The 17,433-nt window shown below is 51.4% G+C and overlaps 1 protein-coding gene across 1 annotated transcript in view; it reads right to left on the bottom strand.

The window, feature by feature from the left end:
* The window catches only part of LOC121166535 (unconventional myosin-Vb), a 114,645-nt gene that overhangs the window by 36,074 nt on the left and 61,138 nt on the right, over window positions 1-17,433 (bottom strand). The window contains exons 19-23 of the mRNA XM_040995715.1: window positions 14,215-14,448; window positions 5,223-5,307; window positions 3,954-4,099; window positions 2,817-2,936; window positions 519-659 (exon numbers count right to left, since the gene is read on the bottom strand). Of these exons, the coding sequence (XP_040851649.1) occupies window positions 519-659; window positions 2,817-2,936; window positions 3,954-4,099; window positions 5,223-5,307; window positions 14,215-14,448 (726 nt within the window). The remainder of the gene's footprint in view (window positions 1-518; window positions 660-2,816; window positions 2,937-3,953; window positions 4,100-5,222; window positions 5,308-14,214; window positions 14,449-17,433) is intronic.

Consider the following 17,433-nt stretch of genomic DNA (forward strand, 5'->3'; position numbering starts at 1 on the left):
GAAAACAGCACAGGCATCCAATAGGTCCTTGATTTGCAGCGACTACTGCTGGAGTACTAAGGTTTCAAAAATTTCTTTTCCAAGGCCCAGGAGGCTGACAGCAATCTGGATGGAGGCAGGGCACTGCATGGTCCAATGGGCCAAGCTAAGCCTATGGCAGAGTCCACCTACCAAAGGGTAATAGGTTGGCTCTGCTCAACTCTGACTTTTGCCATGTTTACACTCTTATACACTCTAGTCCTCCTGGCATGAGTTGCTCTCTTTGTAAGTGGGTGATGATACCAAGCCCTTCTCTCTTGCCAGGCTTCCCTGGGAAAATCCCCACTCTGGCAACAGCATGGAAGCTCACTCCTGCCCAGTTTGGTGGTGTGGAGCCCTCCTAGACAACACAAGGTGCCCTCTTCCAGTCAGCACCACGTGAGCCCAGGCAGTCACACCTGCCACCTGAACCCTGGCAAGCACCGGATGGGCCATTCTCCCGCCTCAACCCCTAAGGGCACTGCAGTCCCTCTGCACACCTGGACCTTTCTGCTGTCCTGCTGCTCTCTCTTCTCCAGCTGCACCTGCAGCTTCTTCCGCTCCTGCTCCAGCTCCCGCACTCTCTTCTGCAGCTTCAGGAAGACCGTCATGTCCATGGCTGCCTTCTCCAGGCCAATCTCCTTCAATGACAGATAGGGGCAGGCACAAGGAGGTTTTAAGGCACACAACAGGCACACTTGGCGCCATCAGCCAAACTGTCTCCTGCTGTCTTTCTGAACATCAATCCATGTCTCCAGTGCAATGCCAGCACCAGCCAACCAGCACGTCTCATGTTAAAAGCAGTGTTCCAAGCTTGCCGTCTGTCAGACAACATTGGAGCCTCAGCCATTCTGTATGCCTCCTGTGGCAGCCACTTCAAGTGACTCATAATAGATTCTGAGAACAAATGGATATGGACACAGCTCCTTTCTTTGGACGTTAAGAGAACTTAATTCTGGAAAGCGCTCCATTGAGGAAGTGTGCTGAGGGCAAGGACCTTGTTTGGCTTGGTCACTTTAATTGTCCTACATTTAGCACTTGAGAAATTGTGAGTCAGGACATAACATTTCCTGATGAAGAACTGATGTGGCTGCCCAGCACTGGATACAAGCTGTCAGATGCCCTCCCCTATGCCCACCAGCCTGACTTAACTGCATCTCGAAACAGAACCTGCACCTGCCCGGCCACAGCATCCATCTATCCAACAGACCAGGAATTTCCCAGAAGACTGTTTTCTCCCTCAGGTTCATGCCTGGGTGTGATCTCCAGGGTTCTGCAAAGTGCAGGGGTGACAGGACCCATGAGTGTACCTGCCTGTATGCAGGCACTCTGAGCACACATGTGTGGATTTTAAGTCAGTGTACGCCCCTCTGTGATAATATAGCTCGGCTCTGTCAGCTCGAATTTAGTCTTTAGCTGGCTTTAAAGCAGTCGACTTCCTTGAAGAACTCGTGAGGCAAGTGCTCATGTCTGTGTGTGTAGGCAGTCACATAGGCCAACCAAAGGTGGCACGGTTGGAGTTCACATACAATGAGAACTAGACAGGGACCTAGACTATAGAGGCTACAATAGTGAATCCACAGGCCTCACAGAGTAAGAGCATAGAGCAAGCAGCCACACACAACTGTGTGACCGCAAGAAGACCCTTGCTCCTGGGACCTCCTTTTCTAGCCCTCTACCCCATCACTCATCATCCTCTTGCTTTTGAACATGCAGCAGTACCTCTGCAGTCTAATCACACATTTTGTTTGCTAACAGCTCACTGTCTGATGTTCCACTGAGGAAGTGTGCTGAGGGAAGGACCTTGTCTGGCTTGGTTACCTTAGCTGTCCTACATTTAGCAGTAGTGTCTGGCACAGACACATGCTCAGAACACACTTGTAGGGTGGGTGTCTTGCCTGGCAGCTGAGACACAGGCATCCTGTATTGGAAGTACCTAGGTACCAGCAGCAGGTGATGGGTTAAGATGTTGGGTTCCTGTTCCCCATGTGGGAAAAGGAGTTTCTGGCCTGCAGCTTTGGCCCAACACAGCCCAACCCAACTCAGCCACTGAGGCATTTGCGGAGCAAACCAACAGGTAGAAAAGACAGGCACTCTCCTCTCTGTTTCTCAGAACACCAAAAACTTTGAAAACAGTTGTTTCAAATCACTTCAACCTCATGGCCATCTCTAGGTACTTTACATGCAGTCTGTGTGCTTAGGAGTTCTTCCAAATGCTACAGGTGCACTGAGGGGCCTCTGACAGAGTTACACAAAGACCACAAAGTCCATTGAGGGGTCCCATTAATCAGGGTGTCTAAGAGGCTACACTGACAGATACAGGCCCTCAGCATGGCAGGCGTGAGGGGGCAGTGGTCTCTGGGTTTTATCAGTTTCTAGGTCTTGTGGGAGGGGTCCTCCTGCACATTTGTCAATATCACCATATGTGTTGTGACTCTAGATGGTGGTGTTGAGCTGCATTTGTTTTAATGACTGAGTTCATCCCTCCCATTCCACCAGTCTGTGTGGGTTTCTGGGGCTTGTGGGAGGAGCCAGGAACTGTGTGTGTCCTACCCACCCCCACTCTGGACAGCACAGAAAGAGAGCAGTGGCATGCATCACTTCACATTGGAAATGCTGATTCCCAAGCACCACCCAGGTAAACCCACTGCAGCCCAAGCGAGCCTTTCTCCAGGATGGGCATCTGGGCCCCTGGCCACCATCCACAGGTCAGTGCAATGTGGCTGGGCAGCCCCACCTGGGGTATGCAACCCCACTCGTTCTTGGTGGCCCAGCAGCCAGGAGCCTGAGCGACTCACCTCCACCTGCTGGAGGGCATCCTCGGCGTCTCCGACCTCAGATGTGGAGATGGAGGGGTAATTGGAGTCGGATTCTAAGCTACTTTGGTTTGACGGATTCCGCCTGTGGCCTGGGGTTTGCTGTTGAAACAAAAATGCACGATGGCTCATAAGTGAAGTTCCTGAGGACTGAATGCACGAGCTGCAGGCACTGGCACTTGGCCTCCTTTCTCATTTGCCAACAAGAACAGGCATCACTGCTTCTGGGGACATGGATAAGTAGAGCTAATGCCAGAAAGCCTCACACCTGCTAACCAACAGGGCAGTCAGGAGGGAACAGGGCTCCACAGTGGGGTCCGAGTTCTTGTCTCTTAGTGAGATCTGTGCCTTTGGCTAATTTTTCAGAAAAGTCCAGTGGGGAATGACTCTTTGTCCCGGGTCTCGCCCTCAAAACTTGCAGCAAGGCAGCCCTGTCCCTGGTCTCTCCTTGAGCCTCCTGGCACTGGTCTGTCTCCCACGGGCCCTCCCTGCACCTGCACTCTGCCAGCCCCACATAGGGAAGAGCCACAGAACAGTGAGGTCCCATGCACATGGGTCATGTACAAATGTCTTTGGGAAGTCTGGTTTGTCTTTCCAATTAGAAGTTGAGCTTGGGTGGATAATTTTAGATTTCTGTGTGCATTCCTATACCATTTTTCTTCCCAATTTCTATGCAACACGGGAGTATGCATTTCTGGAGGGAACCTGAGGTGGGGTCATGGGGTTGCAGAGAAAATGGTAAATCCCAAAAGTCACGAAGTGTCTCTGTCCACCCCGTGCTTCGCAGGGACCCATGGATGTATTCAGGCCCTCGGGAGCCTTTGTGCCACACAAAAGGGGAAGCTGAGGATAGAATTCTCCAGCTACATCACTGCTGGCTCCCAGGACAGGAAACAGTATGGACAACACACACAGGTAGAATCTGCCCTCAGCTCTTATCTAGAGTCTATATGCAAACTCAGCATCATGCAGTCCTGCCAGCTCCTTGCCACAGCAGAAGCAAGAACAGCAGTGGCCAGCAGGGTACATATATCAGCTTGGTACCCTGTGCCAACAGCTGGCAGGGCACACAGGTGAGAGTCAAGAAGGTGGGCAGGGCAGTGGGACTGGGCTCCTTGCCTTCAGAGTGGCCATCTCGTCTCGCAGGTTGTCGTATTTCTGCTCCAGTCGGGAGTACTCCTTCACCAGGTTCTGGTACCGGGACCGTTCCTCCTCCAGCTCCTTCTTCATCAGATTCTCCTTCATGGAGCTCTGGGCAGATTCATCTGTAAAGGACCATACTGTAGTCAGGTGCAGGGGTGTTGAGCCATGTTCCCTAGGTTATGTCCGGGCACCAAGCTGTCGCCAGCAGCTCATCATGAGGCTTATTCATGCAATCGTGTCCACCCACCCCATCCCCTGCAGAGACCCGGGTGAGGGTGGCTCTTCCCTCCAGCCTGGCAGAAGTATCTGCTCTACTCCTGGCTGGGCAGATAAGTCAGCCTTTATCAGTTTCATGGCTACAGACAGCACTGCTGCAGGTACTGGGGGTACAGAAAGATTTAAGATCAGGCCTAAAGCTCAGGTTAGAGGATTGCCTACAGACCACACAGATGGGTGCCAGACAAAACTTCTTAGTTACATGACTGCAAAGCAACATGTTTCTAAAATTTAGAAACAATCTACATTCTAGGCTGGGTGGGAAAGTGAAGTCATGAGTTTCTCCCCCTGGTGACATGGGTGAGGGATGCACAGATGAGCGACCTCTCTGGGGTGCTAGTGGCCGGGGCGAGCACCGGGGTCCAAGCATGGGCATTGGCCTTTTGCAGCCAATGGCACCTGGGGGATGCCAGCGGAGGGTTGAACCAGAACCCAATTCAAGGCCCTCTAGCACACATCCTCAACGCCCACCTGGTCATGGTGGAAACCATGCATGGAAAAGGCATGTGCAGAAATGGCAGTGCTGATGGTTCCCGAGTGCTTGCTGTGTGCTTGCTGTCTGGAGCACTTGGACCGCAATAGGCACCTCACTCCCCACACAAGCCCTCTAGGGCCTGCACTCCTGTGTCACGAGACTTTGCCTTGAGGCCACAGGAAGCACCTGGTGGGGTTATGCTCTAAGCACAGGCTGCCCCGAACCCTCATCCCCTTCCACCTCCTTGTCTTACTGTCTACAATGCTCGTGTCTCCTCTTATTAAATTTTACAACTGCACATCACGGCTGGACCTCAGAGCTGACCTCTTCTTTCCACTGCTCCTTTCCAAGACGCATTTCCCACCCAGCATCTTAACTACCCACTTGCTGGGAGTCTTCAGGGGAAAACTAGCAAGAAAGCACCAATCAGAACCCACACTTCCCCCGGCCCCCTGCCCGACACAAACACGGACCATGAGGGCTCTGACACTGACCTTTAGACCGGCCCAGGATCTGGTTGTTAAGCTGTTCTTTCTCATCTTTCAAGAGAGCGTTTTCTTGCTCTAGATCTGCTACACGCTGGAAGAGAGAGAGAACATCAGGGAGGAATATCTCCCCAGGGATAATGGGGAAGGCAGGGGGCTCCTTGGTAGGCATGAAAGACCTTTTCCCAAAGCTGCTCTCATTCTGCAGGGAAGAAGGCACACTCAAAGAAAAGCCCCGTGAAGACAAGACAGTGTCGTCTTGTCGTGAAGACAAGGTGAGTGTCGTCTCATGCACAGTCACCTCATGCGCCCATGACCTCACAGGAAGTCCACTGTGCACTCACACCTGGCTGAGGACCTGAAAGAGGGACCAGGCACCTGCACTATGTTTGCTTGCCTGACCTGCCAAATTCCACCTGAAATTCACAATAGGTGACTATCCCTGGTCTTGTATCTTCTTGCCTATGCCTTCCCTACTGCAGCTTCATGGTCAAACGGACAAGGAAGTGGATGACGACACACGGAAGTATGGCCAAGGGACAAAGGCTTTTGCTCATACTCCACTCGATCCAGCATTTGGCTTCAGACAACACTGCTAATGTAACCCCACAAAATGTTACCAGAAAAAAAGTGCATGAACGAAAACACTAACAAAAGAAAAAGCCTGGGCCTGGCGTGGTCGCCTAGCAGCAAAAGTCCTCGCCTTGAATGTGCCAGGATCCCATATGGGCGCTGGTTCTAATCCCGGCAGCTCCACTTCCCATCCAGCTCCTGCTTGGGAAAGCAGCTGAGGATGGCCCAAAGCCTTGGGTTCCTGCACCCAAGTGGGAAACCTGGAGGAATTCCAGGCTCCTGGCTTCAGATCGGTGCAGCACCAGCCGTTGCGGTCACTTGGGGAGTGAATCATCGGACGGAAGATCTTCCTCTCTGTCCATCTGCCTTTCCAATAAAAATAAATACATGCATATATATATTTTTTAGAAACCCTGGCTTTTCTGAAGAAAAAGGAAAAAAAAACACCGTAAGGCAGGATTTAAAAATTTTTTTGCTATGGATTTTTTTTGTATGGATTTTTAAAATGTACCAATTTAGAACTAACCTATAGAATTAGAAACTATTGGTATAAGAGAGAAAGGGAAAGGTTAGGTTTCTCTTTTTATCCCATGAGGGTTAAGTTGCAATCAATCCATCTTTGCCTTTAGAACCTCACAGATGCGTTCTTCCTGACGTAATCATTTCATCTTTGTGACACAGATGAGGGACAGCTGTGAGAGGATGAACATGTCCCCTCAGCACAGGACTGATGCTCACCTCACAGGGCTGTTCTCTGTACTAAATGAGGTGACCTCCACACTAGGTGTAGCAAAAGGCAGATGGGTGCCTACAACAGGCTCCTAGTGCTTGCCTGCCTGACCAGCTTTCCCACTCTCAACTGTCAAGGTTTTCTGATAGACAGAAGGAGCAACCTGGCTCCGAGGATCAAGGCTTGGATTGAGCCATCTTCCTGAGGACTCTTCCTGCCTGCAGAGAAAAGCCTCTGGGTAAGGCTACCCTTGGCCAAAGCACAGTGTGTGATGGCCAGTAGGTGCCTGGAATCACAGGGTTTAGCTGCTGTACCACTGGGAACACAGCCTGGGAGACACCAGCATGGCGATGACAGAAGACCTGGCAATGTCCATGGGAGCCACCTGCATGCCAAGAAGAAACACGTTGCAGAGACTTTGCTTTGGCAGAAAAGCAGGAAGGGAGGCCCCAGAGAGGCTGGTAACTTAGAGGTATGGATTTCAATTTAAACACCATCTCCCCTTCCTCTCCTGGCTTCACAGGAGGAGCTGAAGACCCCTACAGCTGAATGCATACTCACAGCCTCCCTTGGCTAAGCACTGCATCTGGAGACCCAAGGCTGGGTCCAGGAGCCATACCACGGTCCCTACCTGCCTTTGGACCTCAGGTGCCCTGGCTCTCCTTTAGGCATTGCAGGTGGTCTTGACAGCAGTTTGCCCTCCACAGTCTTAGGGAGAGAAACAAGACACACAACACTGCTGGGGTTGGGGGTTACACACACAACTCCCACTGCTAATCCTGTCCATGCCACCCAGTGCCCCAAATCACCTTCCTGGACAGTTCTCCTCTGTAATGTAGAAGTGGCCTGAACAGTGGCTCCCTCCACGCTCTACACTCAGCAGCACTTGACTTGTCTAGTGATGCCACCTGCGGCTGTGCTGCTGCAAGTTGCAAGTTACAACACAGACGCTCTGATGAGTGTCTGGGTGATCCCGTTGCTGCTCTGGGAATCCTGACCCTTACCCCACAAATAAGTGGACAGGGTCAGGGCCCCTTTGTATGGAGAGGCAGGTGAAAGGGTGGTGGTTCTCCTATGGGGTGGTGGGACACAGATGAGGCTAGCAGAGGACTACACATATAAGAAGCTGCACTATGTACTACTCCTTGTGTTTTGTGTCTTGTGGCCACTAAGAGAGGACTTGGTGATGAGGGCAGGGGACAGAATGGGCACTGCATGAGAGCTCCCCTGGCAGAGCTGGCTCCTACCTATTTGAGACAATCAGGACTTTTCTAGTCCCTAAGGGTGACATTATGCGTGGCTGAGAACCACAATAAGGAGGTGACCACAGTCAGCATGGAAGCCCAGGAGACTGCCAAGGGAGAGGGAGGTCAGCTGGCTGCTTCAGGCTGCGGTGGGAGGCGGCATCGTAGGTAGAGTCAAACATACACACACAGGGAGGGGAAATCTTCTCCATGATGCTGAATGACACTCAGCTGCAGCCAGGCAAGTCCCAGGAGTACGGGCAGACTGCACAGCTGCTCCTGATTCTTGGGATAAACTTGATCGCTTCCCTTGACACTCCCAAGGTCCCCCAGGCCCAGTTTCTCACCTGGTCTCTGCCCACCCTGCAGCTCCTGTCCTTCCCTTGTGCCTCCTGCCAGGCTTTAGAAGCAACCCAGTTCTCCAGAATGTTTATTTGAAAGGCAGAGGGACAGAATCAATCTCCCAGCCAGTGGTTCTTTCCTCAAATGGCTACAATGGTTGTGTCTTGGCCAGAGCTGGGAACTCATTCTAAGGTGCTTCAAGTGGGTAGCAGAGACCCACCATCTGCTATCTCCCAGGGTACACAGTAACAGGAAGCCAGAAGTGGAACAGGGCTGGGACTCAAACCCAGGCACACACCATATGGCTGGCAGGTATCCTAAGTGGTGTCTTAGCTGCCTTACCAAGTACCTGTCCCTCCACACCAGGAAGATTCCATTGTGTGCAGATTCATTTCTTCCCAGCACTGGCTCCACTATCACTCCTCCATGAAGGCCTCCTATCTTGCAAGGGTGCACAGTCATACAGCATCCTGCAACGCAGCATCTGTTTGAGGCTTCATCAGTTTGCATTGCTTCTTGGCCACCTGCTCAGCCTGGACCAGACTCCCTGGTCCCTGGACAAAAGGACATTACTGCAGGGTGTCGCAGTCTTTGAGACTAGCAGGCCACCAGCATTGCAAATGCCAGGGGCATTGACACTAGGGCCTGCAGAACCCAGTTAAGGAGCCAACACTTGCCTCAACAAAGAAGGAAGGGTCCCATAAAGGCATTTTTATTAATGCTTCATAGTTGGTTCAAATATTAGAATACATGCACAAATTGAATTACTTGATGAGCTTGTTTAATCAGACACTTCAATTCAGAAGCATTTAACATGAAGGGGAAACATTCCTGAAGTATATCTAATCGCTGTAATTTTAGTTCCCCACTCAGTGTCTTCATGAGGACCTTTAAGTTAGCTTGGCAAGTAATCAGGATTGCACTCACTTTTTCTGGATGCAGGAGTCACACCAGACACAATCTACAGGGTCAACCACACCTTCTAGACAGCTGGGAAGCTAAGCCCCAAGCTGGAAGGTACCACAGTTAGGAGGTGCAAGGCAGGAAGGAGAAGCAGGTGTGGCTGCTGATTCCACCAACTGCTAGGGAAAGCTGAGGTGAGCTTGCGGGGTGGGTCATAGAAAGCTGTGAAGGTAATGGAGCCAGACTTGGCTTCCCCTTCCCTACCCAGCAGGTGCCTGAGAAGGTTCCCAAGACCACTCATTTTCCCCTGAACAATACACAGTGCTCAGGCCCTGACATAATCCACCCAGCGAGCAGCAAAATCTCCATCCACACCAATGATCTAAAATCCTGAGTCTGACTACAAAGCGAGAGCACCACTGCCTCCTGGAACGCAGAGAAGCAACTCTCATTTGAAGAGCACCTGGGCAGCTGTCCATCTTGCTTGCCCGAATGGTTTGAGAGAGGCACCCATGTTTCTGCTCTTCAATGTGTGGCAGGAAGAGAACCAACTAATGGTCAGCTCCACACCCTGGAAAGGGCAGATAGTGCTGCCCCAGTTCCTCGTGCCCAGCGGCTCAGCATCGGCGGGTGACAGAGCTCTGCAGCCATACGGCTCAGCCCTGTGAGCTGCCAACGACCTAGGGTGCACTGAGTGAGGCTATAAACAGGACAAAGGACACCTTAGCTGAGCTCCAGGACTCATTAAACCCCATCCACTAGCTCCATTAGGGGAGTGGGAGGTGTGGGAAGGAGGGAGGTGTTTCCTCAGCAAGTGTAGCTGGGACAAAACGAGGTGTCCTTTGACTCATCCAGGCAGGGACTTGCAGCCACCTCCTGCCTTTCTGCAGGAATCTGCAACCACAGCCCTTAGCAGGAACAATCCTTTGATTTGGCAAATGCTTAAGGAGTTTCACTCAGCTGTTTTTTTTTTTTTTTTTAACTAGAAGGTGAGGACGGTAAGGCAACTCTGAGACTATAGCAAAAATGTCTTTAAAGGGATACAGCAGACAGTATTTTACCTACTATCCCTAACAGCGATCAGCTCTCTGGGGAGTTGAAGGGTGAACATTGTCCTCAGGGTCAGAAGACCCTTCCTGACTGCAGCCCACAGCCTCTCAGACCCCAGCACTTTCCTGCCATCCTCCTTCTCCCTCACTCCACCGCAGGGTCTCTCATGCCCTCAAAGCTGCTGAGCCAACTCCCATCAGTCTATGCACCTGCTGCTACCTTGATCTCCAGTTCCTTCCAAGCCCTCACAGGCTGCCTGCTCCCCTCTCCCAGGTGTCTTTTCAGATACCTCTGGCCAGCACACACAGTACTGGAGCCTGCAGCCCCCTGGGGCTTGCTCCAGCTTCCTGGCTCTGCCTTCCTTCTCCTGCTAGCTCACGGTCAATAGTGGGTAGGCAGTGTGAGACCCATGCGCACCTTCTTCCCTCATCCCTGTACATTCTCACTCTATAAGAACAAGGATCAGAACAGTGTCCAAAACAGGCACTTGATAGATCCCTGTGGAGGGAGCAGGATGCAGGATTGTGCACGCCTAAGATTTCTACAGTGAGACAGAATCCTTCCCCAGGGACCAGTCAGGGCCTCTTTCTCATGACCATTAGTCTCCTCCCAAACCATTAGTCACCAAGAGCACAACTCCAAGCCTTAGCTTGTAACACGAGTCCTGCTCTGTGTCTTTAGGGAGAAGGCCTGGCACATTCTGATGGAAGAGTCCCTTCCAGGCCAGATCTCTCTATATTCATAAAACCCAAGGACGTGCATGCTGAAATTACCTGAGGTAATCAGCTAGTAGCTGCTGCAGCTATGCTGACGACATGAGGCAACAGCCTCACCCCACCCACCTGCCAGGAAAGGGGCCTACTGGGCACCCCTCACAAGTGCCAAGGACCCTTGCTCAGAGCCAGGCACCTGGCTGGGGCCTACTCTTCCTCACCAAGCTAGGCCCTGTTCTCAGCACGATCTTGCTGCCCCTTGGCCGCCTTCAGAGCAGATCTTGGGTAATGAGCTGATTCCCTGTCTCAAGGGCAGCCTCGAGAGCCACCACCTTCATCAGGGATGCCAAACAGCCCAGCTGCATACACCAATATGGATGGGTGCACAACAGCTGCCCATATGGGGAATGCGTTTGGAAGGAATTCAGTATGTACCTTCCACAGGCTCTAAGGAAGCTGACTTGGCAGAGGAGCCCAAGCAAGGGGTCCCTTCAGCAGATAAAACACCACTCAACTCATCTGCCTGGGGACAGCAAGAGGAGTTCCAGTCCCCTCCTGTAGGACCTGGCTTTCCATAGGCCAAGACAGGCTGGATAGGCAGGCTCTGATGAACACCACTGGCATGTACTAGGGTGCTGGTTCTGATAGGGCACTTGCTACCTGAGACAACAGAAACATCAGACATGTGAGTTAAACGTTTATCAGCAGATGCACCCAACCACCTGCCCCACCCAGTGTGGTCTGTGGGTCTCATCAGTCTCTGCGGGGCCCAGTAGGAAACCAACTGGGTGATTTTTCACATCCAGTGCCCTCAATGGACATGGAACCCAACTAGCACTGTGTCCCCAACACTAGAAAATGTTTCTCTAGACCCTGGAGGAGAATGCTGGGCTCCATGTGCCCTGAGGATGGCAGACACCTGCTCAGGGACACATCTAGTGCAGCTGTCATTCTGAGTGTTCCCAAGCTGGGATTTACTGACGCCTGGAGCTAAGAAAGGGCTTAGTGCTCTGCTCCAGTCACACCCTGTCTACACTGCCCCAGCTTCCTCCTTCTCTGTTAGTTCTAAGCTTGAGTTTAAGATGTAGGTGAACACAGCTCCAAGAAATAGCACCAATCCTCTCGAGAATTGGGGAAGAAGCTTGTTTTATTTTGTTAAGATTTTTTTTCATATTAGAAACTGTTATACTCAGGGGATCAGTGTTGTGGCACTGCACAGTTAAGCAACCATTTGTGATACATATTCCTTGATGCTCTACTTCTGATGCAACTCCCTGTTAATGTGCCTGGGAAAGCAGTAAAAGACAACTTGAATACTTGGATTCCTGCATCCCTACAGGAGATCTGGAAGAAACTCCTGGCCCAAACCTGGCTATTGTGACCACCAGATGGAAGAGCTCTGTCTTTTCTGTTAATGCTTCATTTCAAATAAAGGCCTGACTTACAGTGAAAAGCTAGATTTTCAGAGAGAAGAAGAGACTGAGAAAGATATTCCATCCACTGGTTCTTTCCCTAGCTGGCTGCAATGGCTGGAGCTGAGCTAATCCAAAGCCAGGAGCTTCTTCTGGGTCTTCCACATGGGTTCAGGGTCCCAAGGCTTTGAGCCATCCTTTACTGCTTTCTTAGGCCAAAAGCAGAGAGCTGGATGGGACGTAGAGCAGCCAGGATATGAACTGGTACCCACACACGATGCTGGTACTTGTAGGTGGAGGATTAGCCAGTTGAACCATCATGCCAGCCCCTCAAATAAATAAATCTTAAAAAAATTATTAAACTCTCTTGGAGGGGGACTTGCATGCGCAAGTGTGCTGAGCCTCCAAGTCTCAGCATTGAGTGGGAAGCCAGGAATGGGATGGGTCAGGTGCTACGTGCAGGGAAGGGATGGCAGAGACCTTGGTTCCGCAGATCTGAAGGGTAAACAGGCTTTGAAGGCATCTGATCTAGTGGGATTCATATGTGGAGTGGTTTCGTTTTGTCCTCCCAGGGCCCCCTATCTCTTAGAGCTTCCAATTCAAATAGTCTCCTCTTCTTCATGCCTCTGGGTTCCACCTTCTTGTTGGATCCCATGTAACAGTTGTCATTCAGCAGCTCCCGAGGGCCAGCAGACTCCAGGTGTGTATCCCCCTTGACTTACAGGTTACAGGGGTCTCCCAGCACCACATGCTCTGGTCCGAACAAGGGAGTCCACTGAAGGCTTTGCAGAGGCTAAGCTAGCAAGGTCATGTGCAAGGAGGCTCTTGTGCTGCCTCAAAGCAACTCACCAGGAGGAGGAGGGCTGCTTTGGGAAACTCCAGGTTTGACTTTCCTCATCACCCACACCCTGTCAGAATCCCACTTTTGCCCCATGGAAGAAGCGGGAAGTGGGTGAATGCAGTAGCTGAGGGGACTCACATTCTGCCTGGGGTGGGACAATGAACTGGCCTTCAGGCTTTCTTCTCCCATGGGTATTGCTTCTTAGCCTGGGTTGCTGAGACCAGCACTGGGAAGTGGGGGTGCGAGAGGGAGACAGAACAACAGAGAGGGCCGAGGCCTCCCCTCTGTCCAGAAGCCTCAAACATGAGCTCATGGAGCACTACAGGGGTTTCTATACCAATGGTTTGAACCCTTAAAGAGGGAATAGAGGCCAATAAGGCACATGCCTGGAAAGGCTGGACAAGGATGGGAGCTTCTCTGGGTATTGCAGTGGCCGCCCCAGGGCCTCCTCCATGCCAGCTTTTGGTCTGCCACATTTTGTGGCTGTTACTCTAATGTGGACGCTGAGTCTTATCCTGACTGTGATGCCCCATGAAAGACAGATGCCTAATGAGCTGGCCATGTGCTATTCTCACCTTGGCTCATGGGTTGCTGTGAAGATGGGAGAGCACAGCAGTCTCCAAGTGCACAGAGGGCTCTCCAACAGTGCTTTGGTAGAAACAGTGGGAACTGCTGTATTGTGGGATGAGAGAGAACTTCATACCTGGGTCTTTGGAAGATCTGGGCAAATGCAGGAGGGCACATCCTCTGGGGCAAGGAGGAAGCCCGTGGACCCCACCAGCCAGTCAGAATGGATAAGTGCAGCTGGAACTTTCAAACTGAAAATTGATCCAGTACATGACAATTGATCATGGACAGGAGTAGGTTGTTCAGAAACCTCCTCTAATCCCTGAATGCAAGGTCAGGAACAGTAGCCACTTCCTCTGAGACACATGAAGGTGTGTGTATGTGTGTGTGTGTGTGTGTGTGTGTCTTTCCCCCATGGGTCCAGCTAACTAAAGTCACTCTGTCAGTTTGTGCTAGGTAAATGGACACACACTTGAGTGAGTTCTCCCGATGCAGGGCCACTCCAGGTGTATACACACATAAGCAGATGGTTAGCCTACGGGCACAAGACCCAGGACCGTGCAGGACAATGAACATCACAGGTTGGGAACCGAGAAGCTGCCCCCGGCCAGCCCCCACTGCATTACCTTTCTCAGCTGGTCTTTCTCCTTGCTGTGGGCATCCTCCAGGACCTGGCGCTCCGAGTGTGCCTTCTGCAGCTCCGAGCGCAGGCTCTGCACCTCCTCCTGCAGCCGCAGACTGGCGTCCCCGTCCTGGCTCTGCTGATAGTGTGCCAGCTCCTTCTTCAGTTTCTCCACCTCTACGGCGTGCATTGAGGTGACCGTCGACAGCTGCTCCGACAGGGTCTTGAACTCTTTGTTCTTGGGAGAACATGGCAAATGGGATTGTGGGGTAGGAGGTGGGGTAAAGGGAGGAAGGGGAAAGAGAGAGTTATTGGGCCAGGAAAAAGCTTGAAGGCAATCAAAAGAGGAGCTTCCATGGTGGAATTAAACTTTACAACCATGCCATGCTCCAATGCTTTCCTGGCATCTTTCTAACAAAGCTCTACTGTGAGACTGGGAGTAGAGGGAAACAGCCTAGCCACATTGACATTACAATGGTTCAAGGAGCTCTTGGACCAAGAGTAGGCAGCAGGTAGCTCTCCTCAGTGGCTGGACAGATTCTCCATTAGGCTTAAAGCTGCAGAGATGATGTAGCTGCTTCCCCAGGTCTGCAGCTCTGGCTGATGGGGTTTCCTGGCTCGTTCACACTGAGCCCTTTTACCCTCAAACCTTCTGGCACCAAGAGCTGCAACCTAATCTCTGTTCTGAGACAAAGGACCCCTTCAGCAGCCCCTCTTCCACGGAGGCCTCCTCTCCCACCTGTTAGCCACAGCTGGCCTGCTCAGACACCGACCTTGGGAACCAATGCCCAAGCTGCAGGCCAGCAGCCTGGGCCCCTGGGGTCCCGCCCACTAGGACAATAGATCAGCAAGGCAGCAATTCCTGCCAAGAGCCAGGGTCAAGGCTAAGTGTAAATTATGGGTGAGAGATGTGAGCTAGCAGTAGTCAGCAGAGAAAAGCAGGAGTGAGAAGGGTTCTTCATGTGATCAAGCAAGCAACAAACAGGAATTGGTTACCCTTAATGGCTACTTGCTGTGGAAACCCTAGACAAGCTGAGCTACAGGCAAAAATGCTGAGATGTCCATAACCAGTGATAAACTCACACAAGAGATGCAACTGCGCAGACATTGGAGCAGAGCAGCTGCAGAAAAGCCATGAGGCCCCACACGCTGGGACCTCCTGGCTGTGTGTGACCCAGGGGGTAGGCCATGTTCTGAATCAATTGACACTGTAGAGCCAGGACTCCTGACTCTGTAGGAACCCCTCAGGATAGCCTGATCCATCCTTATGCGTGCCCTAACTGCCAGCCTTGCTCTCACAGACCATGAAGAAGGCTCCAGTCATGTGGCATAAGACCTCCCTGCAGTGCCCACTTGGGGCTCAGTCTCTGCTGGAGCTTGAGGGGCTCCACATAGCAGAGAGGGAATGCTTGCTGCACCCTCCATCCTTTACCTCCCCCCCCCCATTCAGTCACAAAGGAGTAGCCTGTGACTTCAGCTTTCTGCCAACCTGGCACATAGAGAGTAATTTGGCCCATTGAAATGAGACATTTCTTTATATAATGAGAATCAAGTTTCTTAGACCCTAGACATATAAGGTTACACTTAAATATCTTTAAAATATGCTAACCTACAGATTCAGTCAGCAGCCTTAAAAAAAAGATTTACTTTCATTTAAAAGGCAGATTTCACAGAGAGAGAGAGAGAGAGAGAGAGAGAAAGATCTTGCATCCACTGGTTCACACCCCAAACGGCCACAACAGCCAAAGCTGAGTTGATCCAAGACTGGTCCAGGTTTCCCACATGGGTTCAGGGTCCCAGAGACTTAGATCACCATCTGCTGCTTTCCCAGGCCACAAGCAGAGATCTAGATTGGCACTGGAGCAGCCAGGACACAAACTGGTGCCCTGGGATGTTGGCACTTGCAGGAGGATTAGCCCGTTATACCACTGTACCAGCCCTAGTCAGGAGTTTTTAAATCTGTTTGATTCCGTATATTTAGTGGTCAGTTATTAAACTAACATTTTATGATTCAGTGCATTCATACATGTTTGAAAAGCAGGGTAAATCACAGCTTTAGGGCCTTCCTGCACCTCAGTTTTTCTCAACTGTGAAATGGGGATGTAGGTAACTTTCAGTAACATGTGTGTGAGTGAACAAGTAGCAGATGAGCAGCACATGGTACAGTCCCTTGTCCATAGTAGGCACCCAGTCACGTAGTGGTATTGGGGGCATTTATTTGTCCTCTCTCTAACCCCAGGGTATGTAAAGCATCAATCAGGATCCACCCTAATACAGTTGGGCAGGTTGTACACTGGACAAGGATGTCTAGCTGCAGAAACCAGTGAGGGCCAGGCCCTGCTGTCTGACCATCAGCCTGCCCTATGGCACTGCTGTCTTGTAGAAGGGTCATTGGTTCCCAGGTGTGCATCCCTGGGGCTCTACTCAATTACAGAGGTTCAGTCCCTCTTTTTTTCAGGATTGTCTTTCTCTGGTTACCCAGAGGTGTGCTATAGGGACCAGCAGAGGACCCAGAGTCCCTGGTTGTTGGAGCTGATGTAGCACATGCATTTCCCTCATAAGAAAAGATCTTGTTCAAGCAAACCTTTGAAGCAAACTGAGCTCTTAACCAAACTAAAGAATAGCAGTCTGGGTTCCCTGCCCAGCGGAGGGCAGATCTGAGCTCTTCAGCAGCAGGAATGGGACCGACCAGCAGTCTCTGAGGATGTTTGAGGAACCCAACGAATGCAGGGACCTGTCTAGAAATTGCCTGGAGAAGTCCCTTCTGTGGCAGGACAAGGCCTGACCACGTTCCTCTGGGACAGACTGTCAACCCAGAGCACTATATGTGACCACCCGGGCATTATCACCGTATTTATTTCTGAAAGGGACACTGAAGGGTTGCGGCTTTCCATTGTTTATGGGGCCACACAGTGAGAAAACGCCAGCACCACGGACAGTTCCCACCCTCCCATCTGCACTTTAAGACTCTCCACTGACCTTGTTTCTTCTGTTATTTCTTGCTAACCCAGTACCACGTGACTTTTTTCTTCCTCAGGTAAGTGCCCAAGGGTTTGAGATATGCATTTGGGCTGCTAATCTCACCCTGGTCTCTCCTTCAGTGCCCCCTCCTCCCCTCGTTGACTTCTTGGTCTTGGGGACACTTTCAAAACCTCCTCGGCTCAGGTGATTCAGCAATATGGCCTGGGGATGCAATTACCGCACAGGTGAACATCTGGCCTGG

The sequence above is a fragment of the Ochotona curzoniae genome, unplaced genomic scaffold (assembly GCF_017591425.1).
Source record: "Ochotona curzoniae isolate NIBS_2020 unplaced genomic scaffold, NIBS_Ocur_1.0 patch172, whole genome shotgun sequence".
NCBI classification, from domain to species: Eukaryota; Metazoa; Chordata; class Mammalia; order Lagomorpha; family Ochotonidae; genus Ochotona; species Ochotona curzoniae.